Raw genomic sequence first — 25141 nt, forward strand, 5'->3', positions numbered from 1 at the left:
TTTTCCTTAGTAGTAAAGACAGAGTAAATAATACTATATACTGTAGCACGTCTTCATTATGAAAGGCAACTGTGTGCCTTCAATTATCTAAGTAGAAAAGGAAATGAGAACATCAACAAAACACAGCAAACAGAATTCAACAATACATTAAAAAGTATACACACCGTGACCACGGGGCAGTGGCAGGGGATGGTTTATTTCTGGAATGCAAGGATAGTTTAACATAAGACAATCAATCAGTGTAATATACATTAACAAAAAATAAGGATGAAAACAACATGATCATCTCAGTTGATGCAGAAAAAAACATTTGAAAAAATTCAACATTATTTCATGATAAAAACATTCAATGAACTAGGAATAGAATGAAATGACCTCAACATAATAAAGGCAATATATGGAAAGCCCAGAATTTACATTGCACTAAAGGGCAAAAGACAGAAACCTTTCCTCGAAGATCAGAAACAAGACAAGGATGCCCATTTTTGTTGTATCTATTTACAGAGTACTGAAATTCCTATCCAGAGCAACTAGGCAAGACACAGAAATAAAAGGCATTCAATTTAGAAAGAAAGGAAGTTATCTTTGTTTGCAGATGACATGATCTTATAGGCAGAAAATTCTAAAGATGCCACAAAAAACCTGTCAGAAATAAATGAATTCAGCAAAGTTGCAGCATTCAAAAATCAACATACCCCCTACCTTACACCACTTAACAACAATTAACTCAAAATGGATTTAAGACTTGAATGTAAGTAAGACCTGAAAACATGAAACTCCTAGAAATAAACACGGTATTGACATGGGTATTGGCAAAGGCTTTTTTTTTTTTAATTTTTTTTAATGTTTATTTATATTTGACAGAGAGAGAGAGAGAGAGAGACAGGGCACTAGTAGGGGAGGGGCAGAGAGAGGGAGACACAGAATCTGAAGCAGGCTCCAGGCTCCGGGCTGTCAGCACAGAGCCCAACGCGGGGCTCGAACCCACAGACTGCGAGATCATGACCTGAGCCAAAGTCAGACGCTCAACCGACTGAGCCACCCAGGCGCCCCAAGGGCTTTTTGAATATGACACCTTAACAAGCAACAAAATAGAAAGAGGGATTACATCAAATTAAAAGGCTTCTGTAAAGCAAAAGAAACAATCAAAAAGTAAAAAGACACCCTATAGAATGGGAAAAAAATATTTCCAAACCATAAATATAAAAAGGGATTAACACCTCAAACGTATAAACGTACAACTGAATAGCTGGAAAACAAATAATACAATTAGAAATGGTGCAAAGGATCTGAATAGACATTTTTCTTAAAAGATATATGAATGGCCAACAGGTACATGAAAAGATGCTCAATACCACTAGTGAGTAGAGGTATGCAAATCAAAACCACAATGAGAGAGGGGTGCCTGGATGGTTCAGTCAGTTACGTATCTGACTTCAGCTCAGGTCATGATCTCCTGGTTAGAGGGTTCGAGCCCCATGTCGGGCTCTCTTCTGTCAGCACGAAGCCCACTTTGAATCCTCTGTCTCCCCCTCTCTCTGCCCCTACCCCATGCACACGCATGTGCTCTCTCTCAAAAATAAATGAACATTAAACAAAAATTTTAAAAACCACATGAGGTATCACCTCAGTCCTGTTAGGATGGTCATGGTCAAAAAGACAAGTAACAAATGCTGATAAAGACATAGAGAAAAGGAACCCCTGTATACTGGTGGTGGAAATGTAACTGGCCTAGCCACTACGGAAAACAGCATTTTGTTCCTCAAAAAATAGACCTACCCTAGGATCCAGCAATTCCTGGGCATTTACCCAAAAAAAACAAAAACACTAACTTGAAAAGATATCTGCTACCTATGTTCATAGCAGATTATTTACAATAACTAAGACATAGAAACAACCTAAGTGTCCAATGAGAGATGAACAGATGAAGAAGTGGTAAATATATACAACAGAATATTATTCAGCTGTAAAAAATGAGGAAATCCTGCCATTTACAACACGGGTGGACCCTGAAGGCATTATACTACGTGAAGTAAGTCAGAGAAATGTATGACCTCATCTACATGTGGAATCTAAAAGGAGAAGAAACCCCACAAATTCATGAAGAGACCAAATTTATGGTTACCACAGGTGAGGTGGTGGTGGGAGGAGGGTACTGGAGAAAGGTGGCTAAAAAATACAACTTCCAATTACAAGATAAGTACTACAGACAGAAGGTACAACATGACGACTATAGTTAACACCACCTTAAGACATACAGGAATGGTGTTAAGAGAGTAAACCCTAAGAGTTCTCATCACAAGGGAAAAAATTCTTTCTCATTTTTTGCTTTTTCTATTTTATCTATATGATGATGGATGCTAACTAAACTAATGGCAGTAATCATTTAACAATGCAGCTGACCCTTGAACAACACAGGTTTGAACTGTGTGGGCCCAGTTATAAGCAGATTTTTCACAGGACAATATTGTAAATGTATTTTCTCTTCCTCATGATTTTCCTAATAACATTCTCTTTTCTCTAGCTTATTTTATCGTAAGAATGGTACCTAACACGTGTCACACAAAATGTGTGTTAATCAACTCTCCATGTTACCGGTAAGTCTTCCGATCAACAGTTGGCTATTAGAATTAAGTTGCTGGGGAGTCAAAAGGTATATACATGGATTTCTACTGTGGACAGGGTCAGCACCCCTCACTCCCACGTTATTCAAGGATCAACTGGATATGTAAGTAAAACCATTATGCTGCACACCTTAAGTTTATATAGTGATGCATGCAAATTATATCTCAATAAAACTAAGAAAAAATTGAAAATAACAATAGAGGGGGGAAAAAACAACATCCAAAGGTTGACTGCATTTCTCAAAATAAACAATGACCAATCTGAAAAAAAAACACTTAAAATGATACCATTTAAAAAAGCATCAAAAAGAATACAGTATTTAGGAATAAACCTAATCAAAGAGGCTAAAGACTTACTACTGAAAAAACTACATTGCCAAAAGAAATTGAAGATGATAAAAATAAAAGACATCCAGTGTTCATGGATTAGGAGACTTAATAACATTAAAATATTAATACTACTCGAGGTAGATTTAATCCAATCCTTATCAATATCCCAATGGCATTTTTGCAGACAAAAAATTTCATTCTAAAACTTACATGGAATTTCAAGGGACCTTAAATAGCAAAAACAATCTTGAAAAAGAAGAACAAAGTTACAAGTCACACTTACTGATTTTAAAACTTACACAAAGCTACAGTAATCAAAACAGTGTGGTAGTGGTACAGACTACACTCCCACATATAAGATCATACGATTTTTTGACAAGGATGTCAAGAACATTCCAAAGGGATAGACAGTCTTCTCAAAAAATAATGCTGAGAAATCTGAATTAACATGAAAAAGAATGAACTCTTGGACTCTTACTTTCAAATGTTCAATCAATATCATATACCTGGAATAAATACCACCTGCTTGTACTATATAATTGTTTTTACACATTATTTGGTTCAATTTGCTAATATTTTCTTGAGAATTTTTTGCGTCTAAGGTTAGAGATGTTAAGTCTACAGTTTTCTTGTTTTTGTACTTTCTCTGCCTAGTTTTGGCATCAGTGTAATACTAGCTTCATAAAATGAAACGGAAAGTGTTCCCTCTTCCATTTTCTGGAAAAGATTAGATATAATTGGTGTTAATTCTTCTTAAATTTGTTTAAAATAATTCTCCAGTTTGGAATTTTCCAGTTAAACTTCCATCTTGGCCTAAAGATTTCTTTTCTGGAAGTTTCACAATTCTAAATTCAATGTCCTTACTAGTTATTGGTCTATTAAACATTAATTGTGTATTGAGTAAGTTGCAGTTGGTTGTGTTTTTAAGATATTGGGCCATTTCATACTAATTGTTAAATTTATGTCTGTAAAATTGTTCATAGTAAGCTCTTATCATCCCTGTAATATCTATAGGGTCTACAGTGATATCCACCATTACATTATTAAATAGGTAATTTTTATCTACTTTCTATCTTTATCAGCCCTGCTAGTTTATCGAGTTTATTGATTTTTCATACAAGTAGCTTTCCATTTCAGTGATTTTTCTCTCTTTAATTTCATTTATTTCTACTCTTAAATTTATTATTTTCATTTTCTGTTTACTTTGGGCTTAGTTTGCTTTTCATTCTCTATTATATGAAATCTTTCCCTTTTCGAATGTAACATTTTAACACTATAAATTTCTCAACATTGCTTCAGCTGCATTCCTTGTATTTTGTTATGTCGTATTTTCATTTCCATTAAATTTCTTTTTCTGAGAATTTTTAAGCCATGGATTATTTAGAAGCAGGTTTAATTTTCAATAGACAGATATTCTCCTATTACTGACCTGTAATTTGATTCCATTATGGTCAGAGAACACTCTATATGATTTAGATTCTTATACATTTCTTCAGGCTTGTTTCATTGCTGAAAGGGGTTGTCTATCTTCATGAGTGTTTCATGGGCACTCGATTAAAATGTGTATTCCTATGTGGTTAGGTAGAATGTTCTATATGTGTCATTTAGATCCTGTTGGTTTATCGTATTCAGATTTTTTATATTCTTGCTGGTTTTAGGTCTAATAGTTTTAGCAGGTGCTGAGAGGAGAATGGTAAAGTGTTCAATTATAACTGTGGATTTATCTCTTCCTTTTTCAACTTTATCTTCTTTTTTATTTTATTTTTTTAGTGTAGATTAGGACTATATCATTTGGTATATACACATTTAGGATCATTATGTCTTCCTGGTAGATTGATGCTTTTATCATTATTTAATGTACCTCTTGGTCTCTAGTAATTTTTTCTATTCTGAAGTCAACTTAACAGAAATTAATGTAACCATTCTTGCCTCTTTTTTAAGTTAATATTTGTATGGTATATCCTTTTTCATCTTTTTATTTCCAGCCTACTTATGTCACTGAATTTGAAGTAAATTTCTTGTAAGCTACATATAACAGAGTTGTGTCTTTTATCTACTCTGTCATTTTCTTTTTTTTGATTGATATATTTATACCATTGACATTTAAAGTAATTTCCAACCTGCAAATTAAATGTTCCTATTTACTTGTGGCAGGTATGACAGTGTTAGAAGAGCCACTTAAAAACCAGAATAATGACTCAATATAGAGAACCTCACTAAACAGATACAAAAGGAATCAGACAAAACTTTATAAAACAGAACCAAATAAATATTCTGGTGCTGAGCAACAATTAAAATGAAAAATTCATTAGTGTATTTCCAAAGGAGATCTGAGCAAGGAGAAGAGACTATCAGTGAACGTGAAAGTAGATCAATTGAAATTATATAGTCTGAGAAGTAGAAAGACTAAAGAATGAAGCAAAATGAGGCTAAGAGACCTGTGGACACCATCAAATGTGCCAATCTATTTATAATGAGAGATGAAGAAAGAGAGAAAGAGGTAGAAAGAATATTTCAACAAATAATGGACATATATATCCAAAATCTGATAAAGACATGAAACTGAACAGCCAACAAATTCAACAAACTCCAAGAAAGATAAACTCCAAATAGATCCAGACTAAGTCACGTTAACATAAAATGGTCAAAACACAAACACAATGAATGAATAATTAAAGAAACAGGAGAGAAGTCATATACATTGGGCTGTAAGTAAGATTACAAGCTAATTTCTCAGGGTACCTGGGTGGCTCAGTCAGTTAAGTATTGGACTCTTGATTTCGCCTCAGGTCATGATCTCATTAGACCTCATTAGATCAAACCCTATGTAGGGCTCCACACTGGGCACGGAGCCTGCTTAAGATATTCTCTCTCTCAGGGGCGCCTGGGTGGCTCAGTCGGTTAAGCGTCCAACTTCAGCTCAGGTCATGATCTCACAGTCTGTGAGTTCGAGCCCCACGTCGGGCTCTGTGCTGACAGCTCAGAGCCTGGAGCCTGCTTCAGATGCTGTGTCTCCCTCTCTCTCTGCCCCTCCCGTGCTCATGCTCTGTCTCTCTCTGTCTCAAAAATAAATAAAAACATTAAAATAAATTAAAATAAAATAAAATAAACAGTCATATTATAAAAAAAAAAGATATTCTCTCTCTCTCCCCCCCCCTTGCCACTCCCCTGCTTGAACATGCTCTCCTCCTCTCTCTCTTAAAAAAAAAAAAAAAAAAAAAAAAAAAAAAAAAAGCTAATTTCTCATCCTATACCATGGAGGCCACAAAGCACTGACATAATAAAGTAGAGAAAGAGGGGCACCTGGGTGGCCTCTCGATTTTGGCTCAGGTCATAATCTCATGGTTTGTGAGATGGAGCCTCTTGCTGGGCTCTGCAGTGACAGAGTGGAGTCTGCTTAGGATTCACTCTCTTCCTCCCTCCCTCTCTGCCTCTCCCCTGCTCACACTTTCCCACTCTCTCTCAAAATAAATAAACTTAAAAAAAAGTGCTAAAAAAAAAATTGACCAAAAATTCTATACCCAGCAAAATTATCCTAAAAAAAAAAAAAGGAGGATTACAACAGTCTCAGATAAATAAAAGCTGAAGATAGTTGACCACTAGTAGACCTGCCCCACAAGAAATGTTAAAGGGAATCATTCAGCTACAATGAAAGGACATTATATCATAACTCAAAGCTATAAAAAAAATAACAATGATAAAGGCAACTACATGTGTAAACATAAAAGCCAGTACTACTGTATAAAGTAACTTAGGACAGTAACAACAAAACAGAAGAAAGATGGAGCTGTATAAGAACAGTTTTTACACTACTGATACAGAGCTGGTATTAATTCAAACTAGAATGTTATAATCTTAAGATATTAATTGAAATTGCCAAAGTAAACACAAGAGAACAACTAAAAAATACACATAAAAGGAAATGAGAGGAAATGAAAATGATGCACAACACAAAGACCAATTAACACAAAAAAGGCAATAATGGATAGAACTACAAAGATTATCAATAAGACGAACTGGATATACCAGACATATACAGAATAATCTACCCAACAACAGCAGAATATACATTCTTTTCAAGTACATATGGAACATTCTTCAGGACAGACCGACCACGTGTTAGGCCACAAAACAAGTCATAAATATTCAAGAATGAAATGATACAAATACCTTTTATGACCAAAATGGAATGAAACTAGAAATCAATAGCACAAAGAAAACTGGAAATCCACAAATCTGTGAAAATTTAACAACACACTCTTAAACAACCAAAGGGTCAAAACAAAGAGAAAAAGGGAAATTAGAAAATACCTTGAGACAAAGAAAAATGAAAACACAACATAACAAAACTTGTGGAACACAATGAAAGCAATGCTAACAGAGGAAATGTATAGTTGTAAATAAGTTAAAAAAAAGAAAAAAGATCTTAAATCAACAACCTCACTTTACAACTCTAGAAATTATAAATGGAAAACATTAACACAAAGTTAGAAGAAAGAAGGAAATAATATACATTACAGCAGAGATAAGTGGATAGAGAACACAAAAACAATAGTAAAAACAATGAAACAAAAGGTCGGCTTTATGAAAAGATCAACAAAATTGACAAGTCCTCAGCGAGCTAATTAAGGAAAAACAGAAGACTCGAATTAACATGAATTCTCTTAAAACTCTTCCAAAAAATTGAAGAGGAGGAAACATTTCCAATCTCATTCAATGAGGCCAGCATTACTTATTCTGGTACCAAAGCTAGACAAAGACACAAGAAAACTACAGACCAGTATCTCTGATGAATACGGATACAAAAAATCCTGAACATAATAAATGCAAACTGATTTCAATAGCACACTGAAAGGATTATTACACCATGACCAAGTGGGATTTATTCCCAGAAGGCAAAGATGATTGAACACATGAAATCAATGAGTGTAATATACCACATTAACACAATGAACAAATACTACATAACCACTCAATTGATGCAGAAAAAACATTTAACAAAATGCAACACCATTTCATGATATAAAAACATGGTAAAAAACTAGGAATAGAAGAAAACTACCTCAATATAATAAGGCCCATTTATGAAAAGCACACAAGTAAAAATCACACTCAATGGAAAAGAAAGCTTTTCCTCTAACATCAGGAATAAGACAAGGTTGTATGCTCTTGCTACTCCCATCAAACATAGTACTGGAAGTCCTCACAAGAGCAGTTAGGCAAGAAAAAAATGAAGCCATTCAAATTGGAAAGGAAAAAATAAAACTATCTCTCTTCATAGACAACCTTATGCAGAAAACCCAAAAGACACCAAAAAAAAAAAAAAAACAAACAAACCCCAAAACTATTATAACTAAATAAACAAATTCACCAATGTTGTAGGATATAAAATCAACACACAAAAATCAGTTGTGTTGGGGCGCCTGGGTGGTTCAGTCGGCTAAGTGTCCAACTTCAGCTCAGGTCATGATCTCATGGTTCGTGGGTTCAAGCCCCACATCAGGCTCTGTGCTGACAGCTCAGAGCCTGGAGCCTGCTTCAGATTTTGTGTCTCCCTCTTTTTCTGTCCCTCCCCCACTCATGCTCTGTCTTTCTCTCTCTCTCTTAAAAATAAACGCTTAAAAAAAATCAGTTGTGTCTATACATTAACAATAAACAACCTTGAAACAAATTAACAATCTCATTTACAAAAGCATCAATAAGAATAAAAAAACAGGAATAAACTTAACCAAGGAGATGAAAGACTTGTGCACTGAAAATCATAATACATTGCCGAAGAAAATTAAGGAAAACACAAACGGAAAAATAACCGGTATTCAAGGACTGGGAGACTTAATGTTAATAAGTCCATATTATCCAAAGCAATCAACAGATTCAACATAATGACTATCAAATTCCCAATGGCATTTTTTGGGGGAAAAGTAGATAAATTTACCCTAAATTTCATATGAAATCTCAAGGGATCTCAAAAGTCAAAGCAATTTTGAAAAGGAATAACAAAATTGCATGTCTTACATTTCTTAATTTCAAAATAAATTTGCAAAGCTATAGTAATCAAAACATTCTGGTACTGGCATAAAGACAAACAGACCAAAGGAACCGAAAAGACAGTCTGGAAATACACTCACAAAACAGTGAAATGATCTCTGCCAAGGATGCCAAAACCTTTCAACAAAAACTGGATACTCTCTTCAACAAATGATGCTGGGAAAATGGGATAAACACATACAAAAGGGTGAAGCTGGATCCTTATTTTATACCATAAACAAAAATTAACTCAAAATGAGCCACAGACCTAAATGTAAGATCTAAAACTATAAAACTCTTAGGAGAAAACATAGAGGAAAAGTCTTCGTGACATTTAACTTGACAATAATTTCTTGAATATGATACCAAAAACACAGACAACAAAAGCAAAAATAGACAAATGGAAGTACATCAAACTTAAAAACTTCCATGCATCAAAGGGCATCAAAGGGCACAATCAGCAGAGTGAACAGGCAGGTAATCTACAGAATGGGAGAAAATATTACCAAATGTAGATATGGTAACTAGTTAATGTCTAAAATATATTTTAAAAATTCTTGCAGAACAAAAAAACAAATAACTCAATTAAAAAATGGGCAAAGGACTTGAAAAGATGTTTCTCTAAATATAATCTACAAATGCCAACAAGCATATGAAAAAAATGCTCATCATCATTAATCATCAGAGAAAGGCAAATCAAAACCATAATGAAGTATCACTGCCATCCATTAGGATAGTTCCCTCAAAGAAATGACAGAAAATGACAAATGTTGGTGAAGGTGTGGACAACCTAGAACCCTGTGAACTATTTAGGGGACTGTAAAGTGGTGCAAAAACAGGATGGAGGCTCCTAGAAAACTTAGAAATAAAACTATCGTATGATCCAGCCATAACAACACTTTGAGGTATATATTCAAAAAAATTTAAGGAAGACTCTTGAAGGATATTTGCATACTCATGTTTATAACAGCACTATTCACAATAGCCAAGAGGTGGAAGCAACCCAAACATCTACTGATGGATAAATCAATAAAGGAAATGTGGTATATAAATACAATGAAATACTATACAGCCTTAAACAGGAAGAAAATCCTGTCACATGCTACCAAATGATGAAGCTTAAGAACATTATGCTAAGTGAAATAACTCAGTCACAAAAAGGCAAATATTATATGATTCCACTTATATGAGGTATCTAAAATAGTCAAATTCATGAGAACACAAAGTTGAATGTGGTCACCAGGGGCTGGGAGGAAGGGCAAAATGGGAAGCTGCTGTTTAATCAGTATCGAGTTTCAGATTTACAAAATGAAAGAGTTCTGGATATCTGTTTCACAAAATATACTTCATAAGTATACTGTGAATATATTTAATACTATTGAACCATAAACTTGAAAATGATTAAGATGTGCATAGCAGCACTATTCACAAGAGCCTAAAGTTTTAAGCAACCCAAATGTCCATCCACAGGTGAATGGATACAGAAACTATAGCACAGCCATACAACAGAATGTTATTCTTATTCAGGCATAAAAAGAAATGAAGTACTCATATGGCACAACATGGATCAGCCTCAAAAACATTATGCTAAGTGAAAGAAGCCAGACACAAAAGGTTACATACTATACAAAGCATTTCATATGAAATATCCAGGATAAGTAAAGTCATAGAGATAATAAGCAGATTAGTGGTTGCCAAGGGCTGGGGGGAAGAGGGAAGAATGAGGACTGACTGCTTAATGGGTACAGGGTTTCCTTGCGTGTGATGAAACATAATGAAACTGGTTACAGGTGTAACTGCACAATATTGTAAATCTAAAAGGTCACTGAATTTTATACTTTAAAATTAATAATATATTTTAGGTTAATCGTACCTTCAAGAAAAAAAAATCAATTGCATTTCCATATACTAACAATGAACATACAAAACCTGAAGTTAAAATCACAATACTATCTCCTTAATGAAACATAAAATACCTGTGTGCTGAAATTACAAACGCTAATGAAAGAAATAAAGACCTAAACAATGGAGAGACAGATTGGAAGATCAATCAATATAGTATAGACTTATTCTTCCCAAACTGATCTATAGGTTTATTACAAATCCTATCAAACCCTGGGAATGATTTTGATAGACATAAACAAGCTTATTTTAAACTTTATATGAAAAGGTACAGGCTTAGATTAGCTAAAATAAACTTGAAAAGAATAAAGTGGGAAAATCATTACAGCATACTGTATCACAGTATACTACAACATACTATACACTTAAATTACAACACAGTGTACACCTATAATCATCAAGACAGCATGGTACTGGATAGACATATAGACCAAAGGAACAGAAAAGGAACCCAGAAACAGACCCACACAAATATGCCCGACTAATTTTTGACAAAGCTCCAAAAGCAGTTCATAGAGGAAAGATAGCCTTTGCAACAAAATGGTGCTAGAGAAATTAAATGTCCATAGGACAAAAAAGAACCACAAACTGAATCTTACAACTCATAAAAAAACTAACTCAGAACGGATCACCACAGACTTGAATGTAAAAAGCAAATCTACAAATTTTTTAGAAAAAAAAAAGATAAGGAAATCTCTTCAGGATTTAGAGCAAAGAATTCCTAGACCCTGACAACAAGAGCACAATTGAAAAAAAAAAAAAAAAGATAAACCGAATATCATCAAAATTTGAAATTTTAAAGACCTTGTTAAGAGCATAAAAACACAACTTACAGACTGGGAGAAAGTACTTAGAAACCCCTTATCTGACAAAGGACCAGTAGCTCTAATATATAACTCTCAAAACAACAGTAAAATAAATAAATAAGCAATCCAATTAGAAATTGAGCAAAAGACATGAACAGACATTTCATTTAAGAGGAGATAAAAAATGCAAAAAAATCACTTGAAAAGATGTTGAGCATCATAAGCCATTAGGGAAATCCAAATTAAAAACACAATGAGCTATCACTACACACTTTTCAGAATGGCTACAGTAGAAAAAAATTCAAAATTACTTCTAGCACCTAATGCTTGCAAGAATATGGAGAAACTGGATCACTTATTTCCTATTGAAAAACAATTTGGCCAGTTGTGATAAAACTAAACATGTAGCTAGCATTTGTACTCAGCAACTGCACTCTGGGGCATTTATTCTAGAGAAACCGTAACTGATGTTTATACACAAACCTGTACACAAATGTTCATATGAGCTTTGTTCATAATAGCCCCAAAATGGAAATAATCTAGACTTTTGTTTTTCCATAGGTGAAGAGTTAAACTGTGAAACACTGACACCATGGAATACTACTTAGCAATAAAAACAATGAACTAATCAATGTATATATACAACTTGGATGAACCTTGAAGGAATTGTCCTGATAGAAAAAAACAACACCAAAATGTTGTACATTTGTATATACATATGATTCCATTTATATAACATTCCTGAAATGAAAAAAAATTACAGAAATTGCAAACATTATTGCTTACAAGGGACTAGGGAATGGGGAGAGAGGAAGCAAGTAAGTTATGAAATGGCATCATTAGGCACTGTTGGAAGGGAAGAACATAGAAGGAATGAAGTATAAATACGTATGGTTATAGGGAAATTTAAGGGGGAGAATATTACTTAAAGTATAATCTTTTATAAGCTAGAAAAACTAACTTGTCTGCCACTCTGCCATCTAACTAAAAATAAAATTTGATTAGATATTAAATATATGTAAGTAGTGACATTATTCAACAAATATTTATTGAGTATCTCTGTAAGAACTACTCTAGATGGTGAGTATACAATGGTGAACAAAGCAGGCAAGGTCCTACTCATATAACTTTTCTCCAAATGATTTTCTCTACCTGCCCCCCTCACCTACATCCCCCTCCAAATGATTTTCTGAATCATGATTAACCTTAAGTCTTCAGGATCGTTTTAACCTAAACTTTGCTACTCAGACTGAAAAATGTCTCCATCACCAAGTATTATCAGAATTCATATTTAGCTACTATGTATTAGACAATGTTAATGGAAATCCAAGACTTAACACATTTAACATACTCTTAGCAACTCAAGTATCTTTGGTAAGATTCCTGCCATCAATAGTATGATTATTTATTCATTAATAGTATTAAATCTTGTTTAATTAATAAGGAGAGGCCAGAAACTCTAATAAAAACAGCATCGCATAAATCTATAAGGAGCAAACCATTTTTCAATAATCTTTAAGTCTTTTTATTCCCCCTACCACCACTCTGAAGTCAGGCCAGTATTCTCCTATTAACTGGTCGTCCTGAATCCAATCTAGCTTCTCCAATCTGTTCTCCACATGTTTTTTTTTAATCTTTATTTATTTTTGAGAGAGACAGAGCATGAGAGGTGGAGGGGCAGAGACAGAGGGTGACACAGAATCGGAAGCAGGCTCCAGGCTCTGAGCTGTCAGCCCAGAGCCCCACGCATGGCTTGAATTCATGAACCACGAGATCATGACCTGAGGTGAAGTCAGATGCTCAACCGACTGAGCCACCCAGGTACCCCTATTCTCCACATTTTAATTAGGGATGTTTTTCTTTTGTTGCTGTTGTTTTTTTTTAAATTTGAGAGACAGAGTTAGAGAGCGAGAGAGAGTGAGCAAGAGAGCACATATGGGAAAGAGGGGCAGAGGGAGAGAGAGATTCAACACAGAGTTTGATCCCATAACCCTGGGATCACGACCTGAGCCAAAACCAAGAGTTGGATACTCAACCAGCTAAGCTACCCAGGTGCCCCAATTAGGGACGTTTTTTCTAAAAAACAGATCTGACCACGTCACTTCTTCACATTTTAATTCCTTAAAATGATGTCTCATTAGAGTTAATCCAACTCCTTTATTTTTTTTAATGTCTATTTGCATGTCTATTTTTGTCTTTAATGTCTATTTAATGTCTACTGAATGTCTACTGACAGAGAGCAACAGATCATTAGCGGGGGAGGGGCAGAGAGAGAGGGAAACAGAATCTGAAGGAGACTCCAGGCTCTAAGCTGTCAGCACAGAGCTTGATGTGGGGCTTGAATTCACCAACTGTGAGATCATGACCTGAGCCAAAGTTGGATGCTTAACCGACTGAGCCACCCAGGCAACCCAATCCAAACTTCTTAAAATGGTTTATAAAGCCCTCAATAAAATATCTTAAGACTTACTCTCCCTTTTATCTCTTGACACTACCAGCTCCCCCCGCCCCACTCCATGTAGAACTCTACACTCAAGATATGCCACATTTTTGGGGTGCCTGGGTGGCTCAGTCAGTTAAGCCTCTGACTTGATTTCAGCTGGGGTCATGATCTCATAGTTTGTGGGATTCTCTCTCCCTCTCTCTTTGCCCCTCCCCCACATGCGCTCCTTCTCTATCAAAATAAACATAAACAATTTTTTTTAAAAAAGATACACATTTTTTTTCAGTTGCTCCAATCTTTCCTTCTCTTTTCTCTCATCTTTTCCACATGTTATTTCTTTTGCTAACAACAGTTCCTCCCCAAATTTTTATCTAGATAAATCATTAACAGTTCTTCCAGGTTTTAGTTTAAATGTCACTTCTTGGCATATTTCCATTCAATCATTCAATAAATCTTTACTAAATGCTTATTGAGAGTCAAGTGCTATACTCCGTGCTTACATATTAGTAAATAAAACAGACGTGGTCCTTGCCATCCAGGAACACAAACTCTAACAACACTAATCACATTTTATTGTAATTACATGTTTCGTCATCTTTCCTCTTCATACTAATAACTAGTATCAGTTACGAGCCGAAACCAATGTAGCTGTAATAACCAACTCAGAAAACAATGAATAAATCAATAAAATCTTAAGTATACTGATAACTGATCATATGACAGATATACCCATAGTTCCCAGCCTTGATAGAAGACCCTAAAATGTTTCAAATATCTCTTTAATGGTCAGTCATCTCAAAAGAACAGTAGATTAGAGGTCAAAAGACTTACATTGTAATTCTTCTATCTTTGCAATTCTCTATCTGACTTCACACTAGTCTTTTATTATTTACAAATCACATACTCTTAAGTACAACAGTGTAATATGTAAATGAATGATCAGTATGGAGTCTTTCACAGTATAATTTATTTCTTGACTGGTTCAAAATTAGACTTGTTAAAAAAGTTTAGGGGGCAGCTGGGTGGCTCAGTCTGGTTAAGCATCTGACTCATGATATCGGCTCAGGTCATGATCTCACAGTTCATGAGTTTGAGCCCCACATCGGGTTCTGTGCTGATGGTGCAGAGTCTGCTTGGGATTCTGTCTCTCCATCTCTCTGTCCCTGCTCTACTTTGTACACGCACACTCTCTCTCTCTCAAAATAAATAAATAAACTTAAAAAAAATTAAAAAATAAAAATAAAGTTTGAAAAACAGAACAAGGAAACCATTTAAATAATGACTTCCAAAACTATAATAAATTATAAACTTTAGTACACTTAAGAAAATGCCAGTAATTTTGATAACACGGACATCCAGTTAAATGAAACCATTTTATAAAATAATTTCTAGCAACTAAAATAAGACTTTTAGTTCATACTCCCTTCTGCCCACATTTTCCCAAGGCCATCCTACAATCAAAATCCTACTCTTTTCTTCAAGGCCCAACTCAAACACCACCTTCCTTTAACAAAGCCCTTCCTGATCTTTCCCTTCAAAATTCCCTTGTTAGTGCAACTATACTCCCCTATATATACCTGACAGTATTATGTTCATGAGCTATAATTAGCTATATGGCACTGAGAATTCAAATTACCAATGCACACTTAACATATAGCAAAGTGCCTAGAACATTATGTTTCAGTTAAGGCTTACTGAATATCTTCTTTTATTTAGCACCTCTATTTATAGTTTAGACCTACCACAGAAGGTTAAACTATAGTAATATCAAAATTCTTTAGTTTGACAGGGCAGTTTTATGGTTCCCTGTTCACACACTGGAATGACATTTGCCACTTTGCCTTTAACTGTCAAGTTGAAAACCACTTCAGATTTGAGGATAAACTTTTATAACAAGTACAGGTCTAGATGAAACTTTCTTTGGAAAAATAGAATGAGAAAATAGTTTCCAAAACAAATCAATGCAGCCTACTTAACCTTTTAGACAAATTAAACAACAAAGTGAAACCAAGGATGAGTTTTCAGAGGTATAGGCAAACAGATATAATCATATCCAGGAGAAAAGGCATCACATTGGAAAATACTACACAAAAAAAAATACACCCCAAAGAAGGCAATAAAAACAATTCAGAGAAAGCCATCATAATGTTATGGATTTTCTCAGCTCTTTTTTTTTTTTTATCTTAAATTTAGGAATTTCTACAAGCTAGATAAGAGACATTTACAGCTTATCACACATGCTGAGGGTGGTAAACACACACATACACACACACAGTTTTCTAAAGCTTTAGTTACAAGAAACAACAGCTTTTGAGCAGCATGTTATTAATCTAAATTTAATTAACCTAATACTTAGTAATGGTTTTTATTTTTATTTTATTTACAGACTACACTAGAATTAGTTTGGAGCAAATTACAAAGAAATCCATCACAAGGAAATATGTGTTCTAAGTAAACAGTATGAAGGTAACAAGACAAACAATCTGATTATTCAATATTAAATAACTGAATGCAACACATAAAACACAATAGTATGTTAATTGGTGGATTTAACAATAAAGGAGAAAAATCTTTGCCAATTATATATTCTTTGATGGAATTAAGTTATGATGAAGGGGACATAGCAAACCTTTGAGGAATCTCACAACTAAAGGAATACACCAGCCTTCTCTAGGCTCAGACCTTGTTTGTGGCAACATAGCTAAGCACGCCAAGAAAGTCGGTATTGTCATAAATACAGGACCCATTATGGTGCCTCTCTCAGGAAAATGGTGAAGAGTAATGAAATAAGCCAGCACATCAAGTACACTTGCTCCTTCTGGGGCAAAACCAAGATAAAAAGACAAGCTGTGGGGATCTGGCGTCGGGATTCCTGCGTGAAAATGGTAGTTGGTAGTGCCTGGACCTGCAACACCACCTCCACTGCCACAGTAAAAGTCTGCCATCAGAAGAATGAAGGAGCTCAATGACCAGTAGAAACTCTACCATTTGAAACACCGCTACGCTATAATGAGTGGGCTTGTTTTGTAGCAAAATTACTTTGGCTTGTTGTTAAATTTATTAATTTGATGTTCCAATTCGTGTCGCATTAACTTTGCTTTCTCAAAAGACCTAGAAATTTAAAATCCTTCTAATTAAAAAAAATGCACCAATAAATACACTTTTCACTGATTACACTGACATGGATTAAAACACAAGTTAATATTCAGTGGGGTGTGGGGAAAGAGATATTCTCAAACACTGCTAACAAAAATGTTAAGTGATGCAATCTTATTGCAATTTTGCAATATATATCAGAAATTAAAATGCACATATACACTCACCTGCAATCCACTGCTACAAATTATCCTACATTCTCACACAATTCCAATAATTTAGTGAAATATATACACAGTAAAGAATATTGATTGCAGCATTATATAAACAGGAAAAAAACCTGAGATTTATCCAAGTATCTCTATCAGTAAGGAAACAATTATATTAAATGTAATACATATATGGAAAAATGTCCAAGATATAATTGACAAGTGTAAAGAGAAAGATGCAGAATATATACCTGTTCTTTCTGATGATTTATGGGGAGTACAGAGCTGGGTGAGAGAGGGAAGTTTTACTTATTGGAAACATTTCTATATTATTTGCTCTTATGCAAATAAGCTTATGTGACTTCTTTAAAAAATAACATTTCCAAAATCCTAAATGTTACTTGGCAATATATTTGAAAAAGGTAAAATGCACATTGTGCAATCTCATCTAGAATGAAGAACATATATTTTTGTTAATTTAAAAGTTTTCTTTTTCACATTACAACAAAGGGCAGCACAACTACACTGCTACTAAAGTGAAGCATAGAGAGATTAATTTGAAAATTAAGGAAATTAGCTAACATAAGATAAATATTCATAAAGAAATTCAAATCCTTGGACTTCGGAACTCTGCGAAATGAAAAAAGCAGCTGCTGACCATATAAACTATTGAAGGGCAAAACGAAGGGGAAGAATCTGAAACTGAGGTATACCTATCAGCTTCTGAGAAGAAAAACTAGTCTAAAATCTTTCAAATACATGTTAAGTCAAACAACCTCAAGGTTAAATTTCTCCGAATACTCAAATTTTATCAACAAGAAAACTAAACACACTTCACATCCATGATAAAATAAAACAAATAACTGAAGTTCTACATTTGATAAGATCTATGTCTATGAAAATCCTTGTAGGGATCAGAAGAAACAGCAAGAGATGGGGTCAATGTCCAACTCTGTGTTCAACCTTTATGGCAGAGGCTGCAGAGAGGAAAAGCAACAAATTGATCCCAGTGGGGAAGAACCTCTCCTTGCTTTGGACTTGCTAGAAGGCATAAAAATCCCCCAGGTGACTACAACAGCCAACCCAACTAGCCAAATTTCAAACACGGAAGAAAAAAAACTAGTATAAAATGCTTTAAAATATTCTAAAAGCTTCATTTCTTAATAAAGTGTATTATTTATATATATTATAGACCTAGAAAGGTAAAACAAAATTTTTAAAAATATTTTTCAAACAGCAAGCTTCCTAAGCTACAGAAATCAAAAATGTTATCATAGTTCCAGACTATGATTCAATTTCCTTCTCTACTCCAATATTTTTTTTTACCCTCAGGAAAATGAGAAAAAGTTTTCTTTATTAGATGTGACCAGTCTTCCTAATCTTCTGCTTGTATTAGTCCAATACATCTTTAAAAATCTTTAAAGAAATAAGTAGTACAAACTCACAAAAAGAATACCATTAGTACTAAACACTCCAATTGCCATAACATGGATTAATACCTTCATTTGAAAAGAATAATCAAAACCAACACGGTTTTCCTTAAGGTCTCAACTAAGAACATTACGAGCCATTTTTTTCAACTGGACTGAAAGAAGACTCGAGGGAGGTTTTATTTCTCCTTCCAAAATGTCTATAATGCTGCTTCTGTATTGCCTCATTGGCTCCTTCATACAGCGCAATAGCAATCGAAGTGCCAATGTCCTCACCCCATTCCAGCCAGTATTCTCAATCCCTACTTGTCCGAGACAGAACTCTATTCAGTGTTCTATGTTTTACAAACATTCATTAAGTACACACAGTACTCTGGCACTGTGCTACTAAGATAAGTAAGACACTGGTGGTATCTCCCTTCAAAGAGCTCACCAAAGTCCAGTAAAGAAAACATACTACTGCGGAAGTGTTAGGTCTGGCTCAAAGGACAAGATAATGCTTCAGATGGACTATTTCAGGAGATAACCTGACAACGAGGAGGAAGGACAATGGCAGCTGGGGAGACAAGGGGCTGGGGAAGAGTGACAACATTTAATCAGGACTAAAACTAAATATATGAAACATCATACTTATTTTACTCAGATAATTCTAGCATTCTGGAATAGCTGCAGTGAGACCATTGTATGCCATATTACAGAGCCTACATTTTCTTGCGCAGGTGACAGGGGAACAATGAAGGGGACAACTAGAGGGAAAAAAGCAATGTAGAATGCTGGCAAGTGAGGTCAGAGACTTGGAGAATAAAAAAAATTATAGAGAAAAAAATATGTAGCATGGAATATTACTCAGCAATAAAAAGTAATGAACTTCCGATACAACCACATGGAGAAAACTCAAAAATACTATGTTGATTGGAAAAAGCCATACAAAAGAGTATAATGTTACAGAATTCTATATACATAAAATTCAAGAACAAGCAAAATTAAGCTATGCTGATAAAATTCAGAAAGATGCTTACCTCAGGGGGAAAGGCATTGGATTGGAAAGGCAAGAGTATGAGGAATTTTCTGGGCAATGAAAATGTTCTGTATCTTGACCTCTATGGTAGTCACATGTGTGCACATATATGTAAAAACCCCATTTAGCTCTATACTTTAAATTTTACCACGTATAAATTACAACTTAATCTATGTAAAAATGTACATATTTTACTAAAAAAAGAAAAAATGCATACATAATTGTGGTAGAATAAGGCCAGAATAAATTAAACCAGTGTCATCCCTTAAGCAATATCTGACTTTTAAGAAATCAGAATAAAGGTTCTAACAGACACTGTATATTCAATTAGTAAACAAAATCCCTATAAGACGTTATGTAAAAAAGTCTAGCTTCTTTTCCCCTACAAGAAGATATACAGGCAAGTATTCTTTATAATAAATGCTGTGAAAACAGTGTACGTTTCCCAAAGAAAAGAAATAGCTCACTATAAACAAAAAAAAATGAAAATTTTCTATACAGCAATACCTACCTTACAAGAAGTACTATAAAGATTAATAAGGCATGAGAAACAGTTAACACAATATAGAGCACAGTAAGAACTCTTCACACTGTCATTACAATTATTATGTAACAGCAATAAAAGTGAAACTCTCCTTCCAATTATGCCTAAACCACTTACTGAGAATACACTGTTTAACTGCATATTACTCAACTACAGCACTTCTCACTCTGGGCTTTTTTTTTCTTTTTTTAACTTTGAAATCAGCAAGTTTCTGACAGCTGAAACATCTGGTTAGATTGGAGAAAGACCAAATTAACTACAATTTATCAAAGTATTCTTTTTAATCTGCTTATATCCTGAAACCATGTTCATTTACCAAAAGACAGCAAATGTATCCTTTTAACATCTCAACAGCTTATATTATTGAAAACCCATATACCAAACCAAACAAGTACATGATCACAATTCAATTTCCTGAAAATCAACAGTCTTAAAAAATTAAAGCAAAGCACAATGCTAAATTATAAAGTCATTCAGTACAAATATTCATAAGAAAAATATTATCATTTACAGTTCTGAACATTATACTAACATAAAAAAACACAATTTGGCAAATTTAATCAATTTGTAGAAGGGCTTCATTAATAGAAACAAAAAAGTAAAATTCACAAAGGCAAAAACTACTCAAGTACTATCATCCACTAAGAAAACATTGAAGCAATCTAGCAAATCTCTTACTGAACTGGTTTCTGAATAGCTAAACCAAATGCCAACTCAATTTTCTATGTTTAATAGTCACTGGAAACTGCATTAAACTCAACATAAAAGAAGGAAAATGAAGAATTTAGTTCCACAATTTCATAGCTCTACTGTTACTTCCACCAAATCAACTGGAGCAAGTACATCAAAAAGTCAGTTCTTCATATTTCAAAATTTTATTGAAAAACTCATTAATTCTGAACTTAAAGACACATTTTTAAAACATAAGTTTTTTTGTATTATTCCTACTTTGATACGTAACACTTAACAAAGTCTTCTACTTACCTAGATTTTGTCTTATTAACATCTCGTTGCAAAAACAATCTCATTCGAAATTAACTCAAACCTGAAAAAATACATGCAAAGACCATCATTTAGTTTTCTGCTTCAGATAGAAATAAGTACATTTCTATGACACACTTATTGTTTTAAATTAAAAACTGCAAATCTAATTATTTTCTTTATATAACATCTATCTGAAAAAGTCATTCAACTAAAACACGATCATTTTAAACTTTTAGGAAACTTGCTAAATACTACTTTTTTGATGAACTGAGATATATTCAAATGAGAAACTTAATCTTTCTAGTTATCTTTAAAAAAGATTTACAATATGGGGCACCTGGGTGGCTCAGTTGGTTAAGCATCCGACTTCAACTCATGTGATGATCTTGCAATCTGTGAGTTCGAGCCCTGCATGGGGCTCTGGGCTGACAGCTCAGAGCCTGGAGCCTGCTTTGGATTCTGTGTCACCCTCTCTCTCTCTCTGCCCCTCCCCTGCTCACACTCTGTCTGTCTCTCTCTCTCTCTCAAAAATAAATAAACCATAAATAAAATTTTTTAAAGATTTACAATAACTTATTTTGATTAATTTTAATAGTATAGCAATAATTAAAATCAGTATTTGTTAAAACACACACCTTTATCTAGATGTTTGTCTAATACTATTACATACATGCCAAAAAGTACACCAAAAAGCTGAAGATAAAAATACAGTATGAGATGGCATAAAAGTATACACTAATAATAACTGTAATAATGACTAACAACGATTATTTGCTAAATGCCATGGGCCATTATTCTAGAAGGCAGTATATACTGATACTCTCCTACTTCCTCAATTTAACCTACAATCTAGCATAATGTGACCGCCACCCCAACATTCCCTTATACTTGAAAAATTACCTACCTCTAATTTTTCACATTTCACAAATTCTGAAAACTCAGTATGTCTTATTCTGTACTCTACACATCTCCTCTCCTTATCTGAAACAAGCTTGTTACTCTTTTAAATTCTTATTCCCCAAAAATGGCACCACCATACCTACTGCCATTCCCACCTAGATTACTGTAACTACTCTGTTTCCAGACTATCATCTCAAATTCATCCTTCTCAGAATCATATAAGTCCTCATTTTCAAACAGCTATCCTGAAGATGTCACATCTATGCTTCAAGTCCTTCAACACTACTCATCAATGATCTCATCCTTATCGATTTATCCCCAATCTTTACTCTCCCATTCACTCCAGGTTTCTAATACTAAACCCCTTCAACTCCCAGAACAGCTCCCACGCACACTCAACTTTCATGCTTTTTAACATGGCAAACTACACTTACTGTCTCTAACTTTGCTAACATATTTTTTACTAGTTTTGCAATATTCAAATATTAGTTTGAATATTAGTTATCCCGAAAGATCCTTCTCTAATTTCTTCAGCGATGTTGTGTTTCTCAATTGCTATTAACAACTGGTGATAGCTCTGTATCAATTGTTTACTTGTGTGTTTTTCTGAACTACAGTGTGGACACACTGAGGCCAAGAAGTCATTCAGCTTATTTCAGCATTTTCACTGGATGGTACGTGGTAAAAGTACAACAATGTAGGCTGAATGAAAGATAAGAAATTTTGTGTTGTATCCCAAAATGTACATAGGGAAATAAGTAAAATTCAGGCTAATGAGTTTAATTCACATTTCCAGGACTAGAGAAAAAAAGTTCATATCACTTCGGAATACAGTAATATTACTTTATGTAATAACTACATCTAAGTAAGATACAACTGACAAAAATCAGACCAATGCAAACTTCTATAGAGTAAATTAATTAATTTCACTGATCATCAGTACCAAGATTTTGGTTCTAAATGTTTGCATCCCTACTGAAAACAAAGTTTGTGGACTATAATTCCCGGACTAATTAAAGTATTGGACTTAAGCAAAAAAGAGTTGGAGAAGAAGGTGAATATGGTTTTAATACTAATAATGTCAATAAACTAGAAAGGTGGTTCACAAACTTCAGCATACATCAGAATCACCTAGAGAGCATGTTATACAGACTGCCAGCCCCCACCCTCAGAGCTCCTGATTCAGTAGTTCTAAGTTGGAGCCTAATAATTTGCATTTCTAGTAAGTTCCTAAGATCATGCTGCTATTTCCAGGGCCACAACTGAGAATCACAGGCCTGGAGTTTTCTACATAATGTCTAGAAGAGACAAGAATATTCTCTCTGCCATCCACTATCACCAATCTTTACCTACCCAGAACTGGATACTGTGACCTATTGCAAACTAAACTATAAATCAAAGTGAGAGGACTAAAAGTCCACTAGGAGTTGCTGAGTGTGAAAGGATGAAAAACAATGGCCCTGCAAAAGAGAATGCACATCCTAAAACCTGTGAATATTACCTTGTATGACCGCTCCTCCCAAAAGAAAAGTCTTTACAGATGTAATTAGTTAAAAATTTGAGATGGAGAGAATACCCTGGATTATCTGGGTGGGCCCTAAGTACAGTCACATATATTCCTGAAAGAGAGGAGACAGGGAAATGTGACTATACAAAGAGAAGGTGAAGACAGAGTAGAGATTTGAAACACTGGCTTTGAAGATTGCAGCCACAGTCAGGAATGTCAGTAGCCACCAGAATTGAAAGAGAACTTTGTAGAAAGTTTCACCATTTATTAAAGTGTCAAATATACAACTACTACACGTATAATCCAGTCATTCCACTTCTAGGTATCTACCCAAAGAAATGAAAGCATATGCTCATATAAAAACTTACAAACGTTCACCTTTATTTGTAATAGCCAAAAATTGAAGGAAAAATTGTCCACCAACATGTGAACCCTTACAGTTTTACAATGGAATAAGTAGGAGTGAATTAATGACACATGCAATGTATATGAATTTGAAAATTATGCTGACTGAAAAAAATATAGACAAAAAGATTATATACTGCATAAGGGAGGAGCAATAAATATGAAAGGATTAAAAGGGGCACAAGTAAAGTTTGAGGGTAAAGGATAAGTTTATAATCTTCATTGTGGTGATGATTTCATGGGTACACACAGATACGAAATGTATTCAAATTGTACACATAAAACATGATTTATTACATACCAATTACACTTCAATAAAACGGATTATAAGATCACAATATACAAATATTAATAAACTTGGGAAAACAATGAAATCTCTAATTAAAGAAGTTAGAGTAATAATAATGAATACAAAAAGAATATTGTCATTTATAACCAAAAAAGAGTAGAGGTGAAAATAAATCTTCTTTCAACATCTACAACTGGTACTACAATTTTGGTAATTCAATGCATGAACGATGCTTCCAGAATGTCATTAGATATATTCAATGAAACATACGTAACTAGAATCATCTGGACCTCTGAACAGATTGACATATTTAATTTATACTTGCCTAAACTTCTATACCCAAACACAATTCCTCCTGAAATATAATAAAGGTCAACCTGGAACTAAACAAATATAGAATATTAATTTTACATCATGAATCAAAAATCTGTCTGCAAAAACAGCTCCAATTCTACACTTCCCCATTATTCATGCATTTGACAATGAGGCTTTGCAGTTTCTCCCATCAAGAGGTAGAGTGTTTTCCCCTACCCTTAAATCTAGGCTTCCTTATGAGGAAGATCAATAGAATGTAACAGACGTCAGTTCACAAATTCTGAGCTAGACCTCAGGAGACCTTGCATGGTT

At 34.2% G+C, this 25141-nt stretch overlaps 1 protein-coding gene across 24 annotated transcripts in view; it reads right to left on the reverse strand.

Moving 5' to 3' along the window:
- The window catches only part of ZNF644 (zinc finger protein 644), a 128709-nt gene that overhangs the window by 77175 nt on the left and 26393 nt on the right, over positions 1-25141 (reverse strand). For 23 of the 24 annotated variants that reach the window (XR_006221691.1, XR_006221690.1, XR_006221687.1 and 20 more), the window contains one exon: positions 21414-21474. The exons of the other annotated variant lie outside the window; for it this stretch is intronic. Coding sequence is in view for 18 of the 23 variants with exons in the window: in XM_042997843.1 (XP_042853777.1) it covers positions 21414-21457 (44 nt within the window). In the remaining 5 variants the exon portion in view is untranslated. The remainder of the gene's footprint in view (positions 1-21413; positions 21475-25141) is intronic. 24 annotated transcript variants of the gene reach the window in all.

This window comes from Panthera tigris, chromosome C1, assembly GCF_018350195.1.
Source record: "Panthera tigris isolate Pti1 chromosome C1, P.tigris_Pti1_mat1.1, whole genome shotgun sequence".
NCBI lineage: Eukaryota > Metazoa > Chordata > Mammalia > Carnivora > Felidae > Panthera > Panthera tigris.